Raw genomic sequence first — 20,252 nt, forward strand, 5'->3', positions numbered from 1 at the left:
TCATTATTCATGACTGGAAAAAATTTTCAAAACAATAGAAATCCATGCAAACATAATTATAAAAAAGATATTTCATGGTAAATGGAAATAACCATACTATACTATCATTTTAAAATACTTATCATTACTTTCAAAAGGGCTAATTCAGAGAACTTATAACATAAGTTGCTGTAAGTAATAATAATAATGAAAATAATTATAAATAATAATGGTAAAAATGGAAACATTTGATACTGAAGAAAAACTTACAAATTACCCTTTGAAAATGATTTTAATGAAAAATTTGAGTTCATATCAGTTTTTTGAGGTCATATCAAGAGTTAGTATTATTTTACTAATTTTATAATTTTACTAATGTTTATAATTTTACTAAACATTGATTACTGCAACCGATGCACTGTGATACCTACTGCATAGAAGCCAGTAATTTCTATTACCCTGTTTTCTGTAAGCAGACCAGTGATTAATGAGCCTGCATGAAGAACCCTGGGTGGAAACTGGTTGTGAGAAGCCCCCAAAACTATTCTGTTAGTTTTCTAAAGACAAAATCCTACGGAAGTAAATTTTATCTCAGTGAAAGAGAGGATGGGTAAAGGGCATAGAGAAAAATCATGATTTGTAATAATGAATATGCTAATAATAAAAAAAGAGGATTTTCTAATGTGATCAAACCAGAAGTAGAATCACTTGTCCACAGAGTCTCAGAGTTCCTGCCTCCTCAAAGATGGTCTCTTCCTGAAATTCTAGATCTTAGAATTTAGCAGCCTAAAACAGGTTTCAAAAAAATTTTTTTTTAATTTTACAACAGTTATATATTTAAAGAAAAGCTGTGAAGATAGTACAGTGTCACCATACACCCCAAACTCAGACCTTCTTATGATTGACGTCTAACATTAGTAGGTACGTTTTGTAACGATTAATGAACCCAGTTTGCTACGTTATTCTTAATTAAGGTCCATTCTTTACTCAAATTACCTTAGTTTTTACCTAATGTACTTTTTCTGTCCAGGATACCATGCTATATTTAGTCTTCATGTCTCCTTAGGCTCTTCTTGGCTGTGATAGTTTCTCAGATTTTCTTTGGTTTTGATGACTTTGACAGTTTTGTGGAGTACTGGTCAGGTATTTTGTAAAATGGCCATTAACTGAGATTTGTCTGTTTTGTCATGATTAGACGAGGGCTATGGGTTTTGAGGAGGTAGACCACAGAGGTGAAATATCATTTTCTTTACATTGTATCAAGAGTATATGCTATCAGCATGACTTTCACTGCTGATGCTGACCTTGGTCACCTGGCTGAGGAATTTTGTCAGATTTCTCAACTATAAAGTTACTTTTCTCCCTTTCCAGTTTCAAAGGAAGACGCTACACAGTTCACCCTTAAGGAGTGGGGAGTTATTTACATAAATTATTTGTAATTCTTCTATATGAGAGACTTGACTGTTCTTTCATGTTTATTTATGGTATTCATGTATTTATATCTGCATGGACTCATGGTTATTTATTTTATGCTCTGAATTATAATCCAGTGCCACATTATATATTTTGTTACTCAAATTGTTGCAGTTTTGGCAATTGTAAGCTCTTTCCCTTGTCTCCTGTGCCTCTTTGACATACCCACATCATTGTGGGATTTTTGCTTTCTGTTTGTTTTTTGAACACTTCCTTTCTGGCATTAAAAGGGAGGCTCATGTTGTATATTTCTTGCCCCAGAACTGGAATCAGCCGTTTCTCTAAGAAGGCCTTTCGCTAGTTGCTTTGTTTGTAATTTTGAAGTGTTTTTATAGCCACTATGCAGGCACTTTACAAATATTTTCTTTCTTGATTTTCTTTCATTCTTTCAACACCATTATGTAGCCTTTAACTTCATTTCATAGCTGCAGAAACTGGAACTCAAAGATAAATGATTTATCCAAAGCCATATACAGTTAGCAAAGAAGTAGAGCTGGGATCAAAACCCAAATCTGCCTCCAAAGCTCACACTCTGAACCTTTCCTTCACAAGGCCAGCGTCCCTTATTACTAAGTTAGTGTTAGATAGAAACAATGCTATTGTGAGCTACCCTGCCTTTTTGTTAAAAGGAAGAGGCAAAAGCCAGCTAAACTCTCCTCTGGGAAGATTCCCTTAGGATTCCAGCCACACTGATTCCTTCCTTCTAGGAACTTTGTTCACACGGAGAGTTCAAAGACTTCCCTGAATGTTGTGGAAGTTGTTCGTGGGCTGCCCTGTGGTTTTCTCTCTTTATCTAAATTTCCATATCGGATTGTCAGCTCCTTCGAGAGTGAAGAAAACATACTACAGTGTAGAATCATTCTGGCAGCCACATCTCTTCAAAACAGATTGTGGTGAAATGGTTGCCATTGAATGCAAATACTAAAACCTGCAGCTCTCATACCAGGAGAGCATAAATCTCCACTGAAGTGATATTACATTGTTGTTACGATTATTTTGTATTGACTGAATTGACTGCGTTTCCCCCTGGGCTAGGAGCTTCTTTTATTTATTTATTTTTAATTGTAAATTGACAATCTAAAATTGTGTAAATTTATAGGATACAAAGTGATATTAAAATTTATAAATACAATGTAGAATATTTAAATCAAGCTAGTTAACATATTCATCACCTCAAATATTTCACATTTTTTGTGGTGAGTTTCTTAAAGATAAATGTCATTCATATGTTTCCCATTCTCCAGGGCCTCAAACAGTACTGAACATGTTCCAGGCACTCCATTAGTGTAGACAGAATGCTTAAGAGAAGCACTTGGGTCTCAGACCAGAGACTACCTGCTCCTGACATAGACACTATTTTAACCTACTTTCCTCTTAAGAAGGCAGTTGTATGAGATGCTCTAGGGTTAGACACACTGATAGCAGTGAGAAATCATGGGTCCCTGCTTCCTTTAAAAATCCCACTGAAAAAGACAGTAAATGAAGAAGAAATAAATAGGAGTGAACTCATGATCATAAAGAAAGGGAGATTAAATGATAATATACAAGAAATGTCAACAGAATTTTAAAGGATGGTAAGTAGGTGGATGAGAGGTAGTTGACCTGGCGAAGTTGGAATCTACAATCTTTCAGTGAGTGAAGCAAGAAAGACGTGAGATGTAAGACTGGCCCGAAAGCACGAATCTTAATTGTTGGGAAGGCTCATCTGGCAAAGACCAGGAGACAGAGATCGCTGCAATCAAGCAAGAGGTTTTTTTATTCCAGCATGCTGAGGTCGCTCCATCTTCAGGACAGAAGCGGCCCTGAGCCCTTAACACAGGCGCTTTTTATACAGTTTTTAGACAGACTTTGGCAACAGGATAAGTTGTACATAGCTCATTGGTCATCTGAGGCGACCTTTAAATTCATTGGTAGCTTTTTGGCAGGTTGGCACGCTAACAAGGAACAGTGTATTGCTTAATCATCTTCCCCTCTGGGTCAGACCCAGTGGCCCCTAGATAAGGAACTGGTCAGTCCTTCCTGGAACCTGGTGTACTTTCGGTGGTTACTCCCTTCCTGGAATCTACCGTGCCTGGGCCTGCCTTTACTATGCTTATCCTCTACATGACCCCTTAGAAGCTGCCTTACTTAAAATGGCTGAAGTACTTAAAATTGCGCTAATTATGTTCCCCGTCACAAGCAAGCAGTAGTACAGAAGCAAATTGCGTATGTTAGAGTAATAAAATTTCCTTTACAGAGACAGTCTGTTATACAGAACCTAGAAAGGCTCAGGAACTGAATGCCCTGTAGGGCTGAATTTCAGGGCACTGAATGAGTAGAAAAGGGGCACCTATCCACAAGGTGTGTTAGTAGATAAAAAGCTAGTTGAGGAAAGCCACTTTGCACCCTGGAGTTGGGCTGAAAAAGTGGACTCGTTGAAAATATGCATGAAGACCAGTTAGACAACCATCTCCTCTTAGATCCCATTCCTGGTGACTCAGTCAAGTACCTCTTCTCCACCCAGTAGAAGACAGAAGGATTATTTTCTAGAAGCTAGTTTGAACCAGAAGAATGATGTGCTGTAAGGAACCCAGGCACACAGATGAGGTCAGGAACAAGGCACTGAAAACAGAAGGTGTAATTGAAATTCTGTCCACTGAACAGGAAAATGTCCAGCCTCCTTTTCTTCTCACACTCAGAAGGCTTATATCTAAAGTTTTACTCACCACCTTCCTGGCAGGGGTTTGGAAAATTCCTCTTTGATGAACCTGGCTGAAGTACTGACTGGCTCATAGATAATCACATTTGGAGATTCTCCAGTGAATTAGCCAAATCATCACAACATACTCTATGGCAAGGTTCACCATTCCAGAAACACAGAGCTTCCAATCAGTTTCCTTATTCACCTCTAAGAGAAAACAGTATGTCAGTCAAATAAGGAAGAGATGATAAAAAGAGCAAGATTCAAAGAATAAGAAAATGCTCCTGAAATTATAGTAAAAATTTCTGAGAAATTAACACAAAGATTAGAACTTAAAGTAGAAGATATCTCGCAGAAAATGGAACCTGAAGAAAAGAGATTGAACCAAAGGAGAGAAAAAAAAAACCAGAAAAGTAAGCAATTTTCTGGAAGATGAAGTATATATTGATTCCAGGAAAAGAAAAAATTGGGCAAGAAAAAGGAAATGTAGTTAAAGTATACTAGGCTTGGAGGTGGACAATATACACGTAATTATAATAATGTACACTGAATATTATTTTAACCAAAGTTACACGGAGGAGTCCATATCACTGGAGAAATCAATGGATAACATCTGAAGCTAATAAATCAAGAGATAGTAGAGAAACTTATTGTTGGGAAAATAGAACAGTTTGGTCAGGGCACTCACCTTGGGTCCAGTTGGATGTGGCTCAGCATCCTTTGTAAGCAAATTATGTGTGTGTGTATGTGTGGCGTTAGTGCACATGTGTGCCAATGTATCTTTTTAGTTTTGTTGCTATTCTTGTGTTCTTCAGGGAGAGAGAGAGAGACAGAGAGAAGAGAGAGAGAGTTGGTGAAGCAGGTGGGTGGGCATTGGCCTCGGGTGCAGCAGTGCTTTCCAACCTACAGCTTTCAAGGACCTTTTGGCCGCATACCTAGTTCCTAGACCTGCGTAAAGGGGTCTGGTGGCCCAGCCTGGCATATGAAGGGTTTGTAGCCCAGTCTGTGAACCTACTTGAGGGGTCTGTAGTTTCCAGACCCAGCCTTAGCTCGACAATCGGCTCAGTTGGTGCAGGATTACCAGCAGGTAAGAGAGCACCACAACTGGCATGGTCAAGTAGCTTTACAACTGGTGTCACAAACAGGATTAAGAACTAGACAATTGGTGCTGTGAGGATTCCAGGCCTTAGCATAGCCAGAGCAGGATCCTAGCCACCACAGTAGCCAGACACATATTTTGGGCTACAGGGAGAGATATGCCTAAAGAAACATCCAGCGCAGTTGAAAGCTCTTGCACTGGAGTGAGATGTGAATTGCTGCTCTTTGTTATAAGCGTTGTAGTATTTGACATTTACATGTACTGTTTTGACATAAAAATAAATAATACATTTTAAAAATCAAATACAGTAATTGAAAAATGTCAGCATGATGGAGCCATTCAGTGTTCAGATAGCCACATGCACACAGTAGTCCCTGCAGGACATAGTGGAACAAATAATGTTCATTTCAATGGCCCCAAGTCATCAAGAAAAGGTTTGATTCTGTCCTGCATATTCTGCTTTGGAGAAATAGGGATGTGGCTGGGATCCTTCTCCATCAAAATTCTCATGTGCTGAGAATTTCAGCATCACAGGAGGCACACTTCAGTTATTTGGGATGCAGACCATCCTACTCCCCATGTGTTGCCTAACCTGTGTTTCCCATGTATCCTCCTGCATCCAGAAGAATTGCAGGATGCTTGGCTGCAGACTGACTTGACCTGGTACAAGCTCCCATCTTCATCTTTAAGTGCCATGTCTACCCGACTCCTTTCTGCCCAGCAGAGCTGACCCTCCACGCTGGTACCCACAGGCACCTTGTCCTTGGATGACTGCCTTGAGAGCGGCTAGTGAAAGTCACCAGCCCCTGAACAATATCTTTGGAGGCAGAAATTCACCTCCCCAGGCACAGAGGCTGCAGTGGTGAGTGGGATGAAGTGCAAGGGAAAGAGAAGAGGCAGAGAGGGCAGGCTCTAGCTTCTCATTAGACAGTATGTCCCCTGCTTGTTCTAATACTGCAGAGACCCCAGGGACGCTTTGCTCAGCTGTTATTTTCCTGGTGGAGTCTCAACAGGCAGAGTTGGAGAACAAAATAAAAATCACACTGACCCAGCTGCCATGTGAGGCTTTTCACATTTGTTAGCTGGCTCATGCTTTTTTCCTGGCAATCTTTCTGCCATCAGGTAAATGGGAGGATTACAGCAACACATCCCAGATAAGCATGAGAGCTCAATGTAGCAAAGATTCTGTTTCCCTGGATGTTAGAATATTAGAACAATTAACACTAAACTATAATATTTTGATATGGTAATAAAAGGAATGGATGGTTTTATTATATTTCTTGCTGTAGATCTTCAGCAAAGCTGTTAAGAGATTTTTCCATGATAGAATTATTTGAATAATATTAAGGACAGGCAAGCAACATTTAGAGATACTGAGATTTGAAAGACAATGGCGAGCCACTGCATATAGGGAGACCCTTTGGTTTATGGAAATAGAGAATGTTGGAAATGGAAGGAATCCCTGACTCACTCTGCAGGTGGGTTGGGAAGATAAAGTGACCCGAGCAAGGTCAAGGTCGTCTTCCTCATTTCTCTCCATGTCTCCCTCTCCCCTTCTCACCCCCTTCCTTTTTTCCCTTCTCTCCTCCCTTCTACTTCTTCTGTCTCTTTCACTACTGCCCCTTTCCCCTCTTCTCTTTACTCAAGCAATTACTGAGGACTTAGTGTATGCCTAACACTGGACCACATATTTCAATAATTACAGGTGCAATTTATCGATTTTAATAATTGTTTTTTAATAATTTAATAATATCTGCACCATCATACATATAAAGAAACTGAGGCTTGGAACAATTATGTAATTTGCCGAATGTCACACAACTTGCAAGTGGTAGAGTTGGGTTGGAAACTAGACAATCTGACTTCAGAGCTGCTATGCATACCTGGCACAGGGTGAGTGCTCAGTTATGTCAGCAATGAGGTTGGTGTTATTGGTGGTGAGTGGGGGGAGAATGGGAAGAATGAAACACAGGACAGTTAGGTGATTTGCTTAAGGTCATCCAGTAGTCAGTGGCAGTGGACTTTATCTAGTTGTCTGACTCCAGGCCACCCTTCTCTCTGCAGTGCCAGGGTGCTGAATATACGAACAGAAATGTTTGTATATTAATTTCTAGAAACATAACCTCCTGTCCAGTTTCCAGGTTCTGAATTCTCACTTTACTTGAATTGTTTTGATGTTTTAAAGAGACCTGCTAAGCATGATCAGAGACAATGCTGAAGAAACTATTTTAGGCTAATATTTGTTTCCTTACAGGCAGTTAAAACAAAACTATGACAGTATTAGATTAAATGTACTTTTTCCCTGGCCCAATATTAAAAATATTTTTTTCATCAAGGGAAATTTTAATTTTAAACCACTATGTAGGGTCACACTGAACCTGTGGCTGCCTGATGTATCAGAAGTCATTGTCTCTTTTCACTCAACACTAGGTCAGTCATTCCCATGCAAAGTTAATTGGTTATTCAGGACCTGAGTGGGTCATGAGTAGTGGTTATCCATTTTAGCAGTTAACCTTAGGTAAGAGAGACCATGGCTCCAGACTGTCAGCCCACGGTGGCTGCCACTCCATCCCCATCCTCCACTTGTGTAAGCCACCTTGGGCCTGAGTATTAGCTGCCCTGCCACTCTGCCATGTGCAGGTACGAGGCTGAGCTGACTAATCTGGTCCTTAGTCCCACCAATTTTAGAAAGAAAAAGACTGGACAGCCAACCTGCAACATTCTTACCTCCATGACGTTTTTGGGTTTTTTTTACTTTCAACTTGGTAAAATTGTATCAATGTTATTTTCAAGGCTTAGCTCAAGTGTTAACTCCTTCAGAAAGTCTCCTTTGCTTCTCATTCCACAGCCTCAAGCTGTGAATAATCTCACTCTTCTGGAAAGTCCCCTGAACACTTTGTAGCTCTCTAATCCCCTTTATTGTTCTCTGCCTGGTATATTTGTGACCATTTCATTGTCCCCATTAGAACATAAGGCTTTGAAGGCAAAGACTGAGTTTTGCCTATCTTCAGTTTCTTTACAACTTATAGGACAACAGTTTTCATGTATTTGGGACTCAGAGAATAGAGAGATTGAATTTTCAGGCAGGTATATACCATGTGGGGACAAAGGTTTAGCAAGATGGAAATGACTGCCAAATTCTTTTTTCAAATAATGACTAGATGATACTGACATGTTCTCTGTCAGAGATTCATCCTTTAGTCTGTGGCTTTAGTTTACTCCAAGTAAAGGAGAACTCCTAAACTGGGGGTTAGCAAATGCTGGCCCATGGGCTACATTTAATAAACTGCTTGTTCTTATATCACCAGCTATAAGAATTTTTATATTTTAAATGATGGGGAGGGTGCAAAACAAAAGAAGAATAGTATGTCATGACACAAGATTATATTAGATTTTAAAGGTGAAACTAAAATTGTGTGAAATTCAAATGTCAGTGTCCATGAATAAAGTATAATGGATACAGCCTTACCCTTTGTCTATGTACTGTCTAGGGCTGTTTTTGTACCAGAAAAGCAGAGTTGAGTCATTACAACAGAGATTGTACATCCCACAAAGCCTGAAATATTTACTGAAAAAGTGTGCCACGTCCTAGTCATGCTCAAAAATGTCTGCCGCAGTGTGAAAGAGGGAAGGGGAGCCCTTTTGATAAAAGGGGGAAGTGGATGAGGTCACAGAGTGCCTGGAGAAAAGAAATCTGGAGACAAGAAAAGGAAGAAAGTGGAGGCAGACGCTTTCTTGGGAATACAGATCTTCGGGGTTGTGTATACACGTCGGCCAGCATCTCCACAAGAGATTCTCACAGCTAGTGATCATGCCCTATAGGCAGACCCTAGGTATTTCGCACAAGTTTCTACTCTCCTTTTAGGACTCTGCATGGTTCCTTAGGAGAAAGGACGATGTTAGGAGATTGTCAATCTTTCCTGATCATTTTGTGTACCAAGGCTAACTAATATATGCATTAAGATCTAAAGGGCTCTGTGTCAAGGTTGTCTCTGATTCAAGTATAATAACGTGTGTGTGTTGTAGAGAAATCTATATTGTGTGTGTGTGTGTCTGTCTGTCTGTGTGTCTTTTGGGGGGAAGTCTATTCTGGATGAATGCCAGTTATGCCCTATGTGGGGATCATTAAACATTTGGAGTTTTCAGATAAAGACACATCAATTGGAACTTGGCTAAAACTAGTTGCCATTTAAAGAGTTGGGATTACAGTTCTTTTCATTTAGAAATCTGCCAACTTCATGTGTTTGTCTTGTTTTCTTATTACAGGGTAATGCCCTCTACTTTAAATCTGCCAGGAATGTCACAGTGAACATTCTCAATGACCAGACTAAAGTGCTAACTCAGCTGATAACAGGTAAGAAAAGGAAGAACTTAGTGCCTGATCCATGCTAGGCACTCAGAAAATATAAACTTGAAGGTGAAATCAAATACCATGTTGTATCAGTCCATTTTTGTTGCTTATAACAAAATACCTGAAACTGGGTGATTTATAAAGAAAAATGAAATTTATTGCTTACAGTTTCTGAGGCTGGGAAATCCGAAGTCCATCTGGTGGTGGTGACAGTGACCCAGGGGTCTCACATTGCAAGATGGTGGGAGCAGAGAGAGCAAAGAGAGAGAGAAAGAGAGAGAGACAGACTCTCCTCTTCTTTTAAAGCCCTCAGAACCACACCCCTCACCACCATTTTTAATCCATTCACTATAGCAAGGACCTACATCCAATCACCTCTTCAAGGCTTCATCTTTTGATTACTACAATAGGATTTCCCACCTCTTATTAGTCACACTGGGGGCTAACTTTCTCATACTTAAAACTTGGGGGATACAATTCAAGCTTCAGGGAGTTTGGGGGGTACATAATTCAATCCACTACACATGTGAACTTGAAATGAATGTTTGCTAACAAAATGACTATGTTGCAAAAGAGAGTATCATTTATTTCATGATTCTACTAATGGGTGGAATCCCATCTATATGCTTATTTAACTTTTGAAACCTGATGATACATGCTTAGGAGGAAAAACCTATTTTTCATAGAACATGGCCCCTAAATACAAGCCAGCTGCTTCATCTGGTAATCAACAAAGAAAAGCTCCCTGCCCCAGTGCTGGAGGAAAAATTGGCTGTGTTGGATTGATTAAATCCATACTTTATGGGTTGTGAAAGGGATTTTTAATGACAGTTTGAATCCATGCCATATTTGCCATCCATGCTGACTTTGAACCTAACTGCATTGCAAGATGCAGATGTATCTCTACAGAATATGTTTCTGTTGTTCCTTTTAATATAGCAGATCTGCTCCTAACAGCTGCAGAAGGCACTCACTGGATTTTAAGCCTCCTATTGCCGAAATTTAAACAAGGATTTGTTATTCACAATAGTGATTGTAATGATAAACATGGGCCCCATGGTCCTGGTAATGTGTTGAGTGCTATGATCAATGCCCCCTCTGTAGGTTATAAGCAGCAGTAAACAGGGAGGCATTATGCACCCCCACAGTGGAAGGGAAAAAGGAAAAAGTGTGAATGGCATTGTTATACTTCCAGACAGAAAATGCCATTTGTTTGGCTTCAGGGCTAAGAGAAAATATGCAGATGAACATTTTGAGAAGCCAGTTGCCCGAATGCCCTGAAACATTACTATGACTAAAAGCTGGAGGCCCACTAATAAACAAGCCACAGGAAAACAGGTGCCTTTGTGCCCAGAGTCTTCCCTGCCAGGGAGAGCCTCACTCCCCGTGCAGCCCACCGCCAGGAGCACTGCGTAGGCTGTCTAGAGATTCACAGCCCGTGGGTGACTTGGACAGTCCGCCCATGGAGGAGCCCAGGGATGGAAGGAGCCGTGGCACCGCAGAGCCTGTAATCCATAAACATGTGGTTTCAGTGCGCAACTGGATTGTCGGCCTTGCTTATATAACATCTGGCCCACAGTCACAATGCTAAATAATTAAATAAACAGCTTCAGTAAGCAATGATTTAAGCAGCATGGGTGAAAACTGCTTCCAGGAGGGAAATAAATCCAACCTCCAGCTCCCAGATTCTCGTATTCAAAATGAACTTATTCAGCCTGTTGATCATGTGCCATTTATTTGCAGTAAGAGCTTTGGTTTCCTTGAGAGATTTTGTTTTGATAAAGCTGGAACTGCCCAAATGAGTATTATTCAGCAAAAGAGTCAGGCAGTGTCTCTCTTTCCTTCCACCTCCATCTGCCCCTTCCCCTCCCTCCTCCCACCCTCCCATTCTGTCTCTCCTCCTCTCTCCCCCTCTGTCTTCCTTCTTTCCCCTCCTCCTCTCTCTCTCTCCTCTCTTGCCTTCATCCCTCTAGTCGTCTTTCTCTTTCTGCCTCCCCTTCCCAAGTGAGGCCTTCTTGGGGACTGGATGACACCTGTCCCTCACTCTTAAGGTAAGGCCCCAAACAGCTAATACTGAAATGAGAAAGGCAGAAAGCCATTCTAACACTATATAACTGGAGCCTTTCATGAGGATGACAGATGTGTTAAAAATATAATGCTAAATACACACTCACCCCTAAAGTTTTCCTTCAGGGATTCTCTTTTTATATTACATTTATGCACACAGTGGAAAGCACCAAACAGCTCCTCAGACAATCCCTTCTGATGCCTGTTATACTTGCTGGTGAACTTATTGGAAAGTAAATTACTCCTGCCTTCTAAGCACTGAGGTCTACTGAGGTACTCCTGAGGATTCAAGAATTCTCTTGCTTACCTAAAGAATGTCTCAAAGGCCTTTAGAAACTCTCGTGTTAGAAGTTCAGGTCATCTTTTCCCATAAAACAATCCTTTAAATGACAGTTAAGTTCCCAAGTTAGGCCACAAATGCATATTTGGCCCAAAATGCTGCTGATTTATTATCTCAATAGTGGGTCCAGATAGGGAGCCCTCTTACCTGCCAGGAGGAGAGCAGTATGGGTGCCTTCGGCAGCATCTTATGAGGGTGGAGAAGGGTCCCAGTATCAAGGGGGGTGGGGAAAGAAATGAGGCTAGATGGCCCCCAGGCCTTGTCAGCTCCCAGACTCATGGCAGTGGCATAACTTGGAGACTGCTGATACATCCTGATGGGCTCCAGTTCTCCTCCCTGTTTAGGAGATTAATTAAGGAGGCACTTCACACATGGACTATCACACGCAGAGGGGGAGTAATTGAAGATTAGCTTCACATTACAAATAGTGCTTTTTCCTATCCTGTAGAGGAACAATGGGTTCACCAAGGGACCTCCTAAGCAGTCTCCAGCTCCATTTGCATTTCCCTCCAGAGTCATTTTTTAAGATTCCTGTCATGTCTGGGGAAGTTCGGCAGCCCCAGGTGAAATCGACAAACGACAAGCCGTCTACAGTAATCGAGCCAGCAGTTCCTCTGTGGGGTTTTGGCTAAAACTACCAATTACTGAGCTTTAGATACCCAAATGGTTCTGGCCCCTGGTAAATTCCATTTTGTGTTCTGTGAAGCCTTGAAAAGCAAAATAACTTAATTGTGCTTTGTGTTCTCTGATTGCTATAGTCTCTTCAGTACACACTCCTGTGGGTCTCACAAACCATTCATGAGTTCAGAGTAAACTTGATTCATACACAGAAAAATGTCCTTGACTCTCCAGGGGTCAAGTATGAAGATATTGCCCAGGTCCATGGCAGCAAACTCCAAGCATTTGTATCCCCCCAGTCATCCCCTCACTTTGCCATATTGCTGGATCCAGAGTGGACAAACTGCTGACACTATGCCCATCCTGAGGTCATTCATTCATTGGCACTTCATTACCTCTGCATTCCCAATCTCCCCCCTAAAAGGTAATAACCCTAAAGTATTGACAAGTAATACAGATTTCACTGAAAGCTTCAGTGCAATCAAAAAGACAGCTGCATCTTAGCCCTCACGGAAAAATCTAATCCAGATCTCTCATTACACATCTCTGTTCTTCAAGATCTCTCTTTGGCCCTCGTCTCCAGTTTTCTACTTCCTCTTATCCTCAGAAAGCTCATCTCCTCAGTGCTCCAGATGTGTTGGCTCTAGCCCCCTTCTTTTCTAGGCAAATAAACATCCCTTTCCTCTTGTGAAACAACTCCAAGAGCTCAGTTCTGCCAATGGCTCACTCAGTGACCTTAAGAGAGCCCTTAGTCTTGCTGCTGCTTATTCTCCTCACCTACAGCAAGACGGCAGTCGGACAAGATAATGTCCAGATCCCATGACACTTGGAAAGACTGTGCTTTCTATGTCGATTCAATCTCCTGCTCATTAAGGAGCCTTTTTCCAATATGGTGCTTTGTGTCAGAGGACTAGTGTGGATGTACTCGCAAGAGATGAATTCTGCCAAGTGGATGTGACTATGTGCATAAGAAGTGCTCATTGTTAATACGAAGTGTGTTGAACACATTGCTGTTGAGATATGGGGATGGTGATGACCACAGTGATGGCAACCACAAGAGCAGCCTCCTACATTTCACAGCACTTTTATGCCTACGGAATTTTTTTTATAGGCACAATATCATTTGGTCATGAGGTAGATAGAAGAGGTGGTGGTAGTCCAATTTTATAAATGCAGGAACTGAGATACAGAAAGATCAAATGATTCACCCAAAGTCACATTACCAGAAAATGAGAGGGAGTTGGGACATAATTCCTGTTTTCTTATTCCTAGACCAATAGTTTTGACAAAAAGAAAAATGGCCCCAGATGATCAGGGGTTGGCCTGGTTCTATCACTCAAGTCTTAATGATCTCTAGCTTGAACATACGTAATTTCACAAAACATCAACACCAGACATGGCCACACAGTGTCCATGGTGGATCAAGACAAAACAAAATACCAAAAAGCAAAGACAGCTCTGATTATGCCTGAACATAGACAAAAACATAAACATCGTCCACACCACCAAAATGACCAAACATCCCCCCATCCTGGCTGGTGAGTGACCGCTGTTTCCTTATCCGTGACAATTTCAGCATTGCTCTGGTGTTTCCTACTTCTAGATAAGATTTATTAAGATATCCAATCTTAAAATTACTCCCACTTCCTAACAGTATCTAATCCAGAGTAAAGCCTTGCTTCCTTAACCCCTTCCTCAAATAACCTAACTTACAGGGTCAAATTCTGTAAGTCATCCTTCCTAACCACTTCTTACTGTGGTACCCATGGTTCCCCATGGTGTGTGTTCTCCCTGCAATGAGTAATAAACCTAGTTCACTCAATTGCAGGTGTGTTTCTAGTGGCCTTTGGCTGGACGACACTGAGGACTCTTTTATTGCTACTTATTTTTAAGTGACATTCTTGAAAAATACCTAGAAGAAAACAAAAATGTTCTATCAGAATCTCTTGGACAGTTTTGGAAAAATACAAGATTTCTGGACTCTCAAAAATTGTTTTGTAGGAATTTCTAGACCAAAAGATAAATTCCTTTTTATCTGAGCTAGATTCAGTAAGGATGAATACGCCTCTGTGTTCTTCTGATGCAATTTCTATAGACCAGCTTTTAGGTGCCACCTGAAATTGAGGTATTCAGGTAGATCCAGCTCAGATAGATTGATATATCTCCTCCTTTCAGAAATTCTCATTAACCTGTTTTACTCTTTCTATAGTTCCTAAAACTCTCTGTGGTTTTCTGGTTTGTTTATTAATAAATTGTTAAATTTGTATTGATCTGTTTCCATCAGAATATAGGTGCTGTGGGATCAGGGGCCTTGTCTTCCTTATGCATTGCTGTAATGGCACCTTCACGGACAGCATCTGTTGTCATACGATAAACCCTCTAAACTTTTTTTTATTGGATGAAATTCTACCATAAAAGATTCAACAGCTTCCAAGGCAATTAATTATAATATATTATAACCATTTCTGCCAGGAAATAATGTATATACTGAGGAAATAGACTTGTGTTGGTGTCAAATAAAGCCAGTGGGTCAAGGGTACAAAATAAGATACATTTTAGCTGAATTTAAAGGAGGCTTTTCTGACAGTTAGGGCTGACCAAAGATATTCACTTCCCTCGAGAGGTGGTGAGCCTCCTATGCCTTGATACATTCAAGCAAAAATCTACAACTATTTGATAGTAATTTGGTGGTTAGCTGAAACAAATCTCATTCTAGCATTAGTTTGGGGAAGGGTGTGATGGTCTTTAAAATCATAGCCTGAAAGCATATGATTAAAAGTAATTGACAAGACATGGCTAAAGTCATAAGACTGATTTTCACGGTCAGCTTCTGAAAACCAATCCACTTAACATTAAAGTCCAATACAGTCTCGTCAGATGTGCGTGTTCTATGAAAAGCTTTTTGTAGTCAAATGCAATGGGACTAATGTATTCTCTCTTTCGCCCTTCTAGGTCCAAAAGCCGTGGAAGCTTATGGCAAAAAGTTTGAGGTAAAAACCGTTTCTGGAAAATTGCTTTTCTCTGCAGATGACAATGAAGTGGTAGTAGGAGCTGAGAGATTAAGAGTTTTAGGTAAGGAAACTTTAATCATTTAATTGGCTTGATGCTACTGGCTGTATTTGAGAGGAAAATTTAAATGGTATTCTAGACTGAGTGTTTGTGTCCCCCCAAAATTCATATGTTAAAATACTAACCCCCAAGATGATATATTGGGAAGTGGGGCCTTTGACAGATCATTAAGCCATGAGTGTGGCACCCTCATGAATGAGATTAGTACCCTTCTAAAGAGATGAAGAGACCAGAGCTCACTCTCTGCCATGTGAGGAAACAATGAAAAGTGGACAGTTTGCAAGCTGGAAGAGGCCCTCACCAGACCCAACCAGCCTGGTACTTGATCTCAAACTTCCAGCCTCCAGAACTGTCAGAAATAAATTTCTGTTGTTTATAAGCCACTTGTCTATGGTACTTTGTTATAGCAGTACGAAGTGACTGAGACAAATGGTGTCTAGGAGAGTGATTTAGGCCAATTTCCTGGATTCTTTTAAAGCAGGACAGTTGTACCTCCCCAGAGCCTGGTTCCCTGGCGAAAATTTCTCAAGTTGTGAATTTTGACACATTTTCTAACACATAGCTTTGGGTGGGGATGTGTGCTCATGCAAAGAAGAATAATACAGCACATCCTGTCCTCGCAGACTGGCAGTCTTGCTTGAAGCAGTCAAGACTTGTATACATGATACGGCACTTCCTAACCTGATTGCAAGTTAAGAATCATCTAGGACAAGCAACCCAATTAAAAAATGGGCAAAAGAGCTAAGTAGGCATTTCTCTAAGGAAGATATATGAATGGCCAACAGACATATGAAAAAATGCTCAACATCACTCAGCATCCGGGAAATGCAAATCAAAACCACATTGAGATACCATCTAACCCCAGTTAGGATGGCTAAAATCCAAAAGACTATGAACGATAAATGCTGGCGAGGCTGCGGAGAAAAAGGAACTCTCATACATTGTTGGTGGGACTGCAAAATGGTGCAGCCTCTATGGAAAATGGTATGGAGATTCCTCAAACAACTGCAGATAGATCTACCATACGACCCAGCTATCCCACTGTTGGGAATATACCCAGAGGAATGGAAATCATCAAGTCGAAGGTATACCTGTTCCCCAATGTTCATCGCAGCACTCTTTACAATAGCCAAGAGTTGGAACCAGCCCAAATGTCCATCATCAGATGAGTGGATACGGAAAATGTGGTACATCTACACAATGGAATACTACTCAGCTATAAAAATGAATGAAATACTGCCATTTGCAACAACATGGATGGACCTTGAGAGAATTATATTAAGTGAAACAAGTCAGGCACAGAAAGAGAAATACCACATGTTCTCACTTATTGGTGGGAGCTAAAAATTAATATATAAATTCACACACACACACACACACACACACACACACACACAAACCCGGGGGGGGGGGAAGAAGATATAACAACCACAATTATTTGAAGTTGATACGACAAGCAAACAGAAAGGACATTGTTGGGGGGGAGGGGGGGAGGGAGAAGGGAGGGAGGTTTTGGTGATGGGGAGCAATAATCAGCCACAATGTATATCGACAAAATAAAATTTAAAAAAAAAAAAAAAAGAATCATCTAGGGACCTTTTGAAAGGTGTAGGTTCATAGATCCAATCATGACTTACTAAATTAGAAGCTCAGGTGAAAGAGCCTGAGAATTCGTTGCAGGAATTTCTGTGGTCCCACTGTTAGAATCACTGAATTTGAGCACACAAAAAATGAATCTTCTCCAGCCATACACTGAAATGGTCTAGCGCGGTGGTTTGAAAATCCTGGTACTGGAGCTGACCTAGCTTTTAACCCTGCTGTCACCTACTAGTTGGGTGACTATGAGCAAGTTACTGACATCACTGAGCCAGTTTCTTTTTCTGCTTAATAGGGATAATAACCATTACCATCTCAACTTGTCCCTAGGGTTGAGACCAGGTTTTATGCACTTATCACAGTGCCTAGCCAAAAATAGTACTCAGTCAGTGGCAGCTGCTGCTGCTGTTAGTATTTGTACTACTACTTTTATTAATACTTTTCCTCTTTTTGCTCCCTAAGATTTACTGTAAAATAGTGGTTAAAACTCAGGCTCTGAAATTATCCCCACTTTGATTTTTAACCCTATTTCTATCCTTTATTAGCTGTGTGACCTTAAGCAAGTTATCCAACTTCTCTGTGCCTGCTTATCTATAAAATTGGTGAATAGAAGTATCTCTCTTCCAAGATTTTTAGAAAGATTGAATGAACTAATGTATGTAAAGAAGTGAGTTAGCTAAAATGAAGTGTTCAGTAAGTGCTGTTATTATCTTAATTATTATAAGTTATTTTTACTTGAAATTATTATTTTTCTCTGCAATATTGTTTGCATTCTGCATCTTCTTCTTCATTACTCTGTCCTCCTCCTGGCCATCACCTCTGCCCTTAGTCAGCTGTCTAATCTGTCTATTTATCTCTCTCATTTCTCATATAATACATGCTCGTGTCTAATTTCCTTGCAGGATGACTTATATCTCCATCCCCAGCCCTGGTATCTTCCCTGAGTTCTAAATCTTCCTCTTCATCTGGATATTCCACCAGACTCTCAAACTTGGTGGGTCTCGAGTGCCTAGCATAGTCTCTCTCTCTTTCTCTCCCTCCCTCCCTCATACACACACACACACACACACACACACACACACACACACACACTGTGTCACCACAAACCTCCACTCTTCCCACTTTTACTGTCCCCATTATGCTCACCTCTCCCAGTCTCTAAACTTCAGCATCATTCTGACCATTGTCAGCTCAGCAGAGTCAGAAGATGGAAGTGACCCTTCCTTAGGGGACTGAGAGGTGGTGAGATGCAGGGTGCAGAGACAGAGAGGCAGGGGGCAGTCACATCCCTGGTCACTGGTTTACCTGCAGCATGATCTGGAACAACTCCCTTTGTCTTTCGGGGCCTTGCTTTTTCCTGTCTGTAAAATGGTTATCTAGAACAGAAGTTTTCAAACAGTGTTTTCCAGTGACAGAAACTCTTAGAAATAAAATTTCATACGTAGCCCCAATAAATAAAATAGGTCAAAGACCAAGATTGCGCTGGGTGTAGGTGAGGATTTGGAAGGGGAGAAGTCAGACATTGGATTCTTAGCTGTATAGTTTCATTTTTTCTTCCTGTGGGGACCACTTAGAACTTTTATTTAAACCCTTAAATGAATAATCTTTTTTAAAAAAAGAAATAGTATTGACCACTTGCTATGATCCAGGTACCATGCTTTATGTGTATTGTATTTATACCTCATGAACACATTTTTTGGTGTTTTTTTATATGGTAGGCACCATTTTTATCACCCCTTTTTGACAGAGGACAGAACTGAATCTCAGGTAGAGGTGAGCCAAGTACAGACTGAGATCCAGGATTCCCAGCCAGGTATTTTGGACACAGATGTTTCACTTTAAAGCACTGTACCTTGCTGCCTCCTCTGATTAGTCCCATTTTAAGATGAAGAAACTAAGACTGGAAAAGGTAAAGAAACTTTCTAAAGATCAAGTGCCAGCACGTGGTAGGAATGATGTTCAGATCCCTGCCTATGGACACTAGCCTCATGCACTCATGCATAAATGTGTTAGCTTTAAGACCTTTTCCAAATCTCACAATTTATGCTGTTCTATTTGTAGCAATGGCACTTTCTATGTTAGTTTTAGGCTGAAGGAACAACAAAACACAAAAACTTAAGCTATCCTGTTGTCCAAGGGTACTTTGCCGTACCAGCTCTAAAATAATTGCCTAGGGGGAAAAGTGATGGCATCTCGTGCCAAGATCATTTTGTACAGTTGGGTCTGGCACTTACCTTTAGTTCTTCGGTGTTTCAACTCACTGCTTTAAAATTTGACTTTGCAAAGATACAGGATAATTTTACATGTCTAAACACTTTGGTTTAATCTTAGGGTACAAAAGTCTGTGATGGTATCATGTAAGAACGTCCCCCAGCCCAGCCCGCTGTTACTTAGAATGGGCTGGAAGATGATCATAGTTTTCATTGACTTCAAGGGAGGTGGATATTTTTGTTTTTTGTGGTTATGTTTATGATATTTCACTTACAGAATGATGTAGAATAAAATCTGTTTCTCTCCATCATTAGGAGCATTTGCTTTTTTATGTAAAAATGTAGAAAGGAAGCATCAAAATCAATACCATGGCTGCTACCCATGCTGGAAAGATTTGGGAATGACCACCCCACAAATCTCGCATCAACGTACTCAGTGAAATGAACCCAGTGTGTTGCAGAAATGAGCTTCTTGTCCGCTGGGATTCAGCCATATGGTGTGGAACGAGAAGTTTAGGCAATTTCATTTTCAGCTTAATGAGAACTTGGTTTTTGAGTTGTCAGACCGCACAGGCTCTTGGGAGGTTTGGATCTGGATGCGTTTCATGGTAGCAGCTTACGCAGCTGTGTTTGAATACTGGTTCCACGACTGAAGATCTGAGTGATCTTATTCAAGTCTGTATTTCTCTCTAAGCTTTAGTTTATACCTGTAGAAAACAAAGAGAAAGGAACAAAATAAAGAGTGGAGGGAAGAATGAGTATAGTAAGAA

The 20,252-nt window shown here is 40.6% G+C and overlaps 1 protein-coding gene across 4 annotated transcripts in view; it reads left to right on the plus strand.

Moving 5' to 3' along the window:
• Window positions 1-20,252, plus strand: part of SGCD (sarcoglycan delta) — a 422,769-nt gene that overhangs the window by 282,396 nt on the left and 120,121 nt on the right. For all 4 annotated transcript variants that reach the window (XM_063084383.1, XM_063084377.1, XM_063084389.1 and 1 more), the window contains exons 4-5: window positions 9,498-9,585; window positions 15,560-15,679. In XM_063084383.1, coding sequence (XP_062940453.1) covers window positions 9,498-9,585; window positions 15,560-15,679 — 208 coding nt within the window. The remainder of the gene's footprint in view (window positions 1-9,497; window positions 9,586-15,559; window positions 15,680-20,252) is intronic.

This window comes from Cynocephalus volans, chromosome 2 (assembly GCF_027409185.1).
Source record: "Cynocephalus volans isolate mCynVol1 chromosome 2, mCynVol1.pri, whole genome shotgun sequence".
In the NCBI taxonomy this organism is placed as follows: domain Eukaryota; kingdom Metazoa; phylum Chordata; class Mammalia; order Dermoptera; family Cynocephalidae; genus Cynocephalus; species Cynocephalus volans.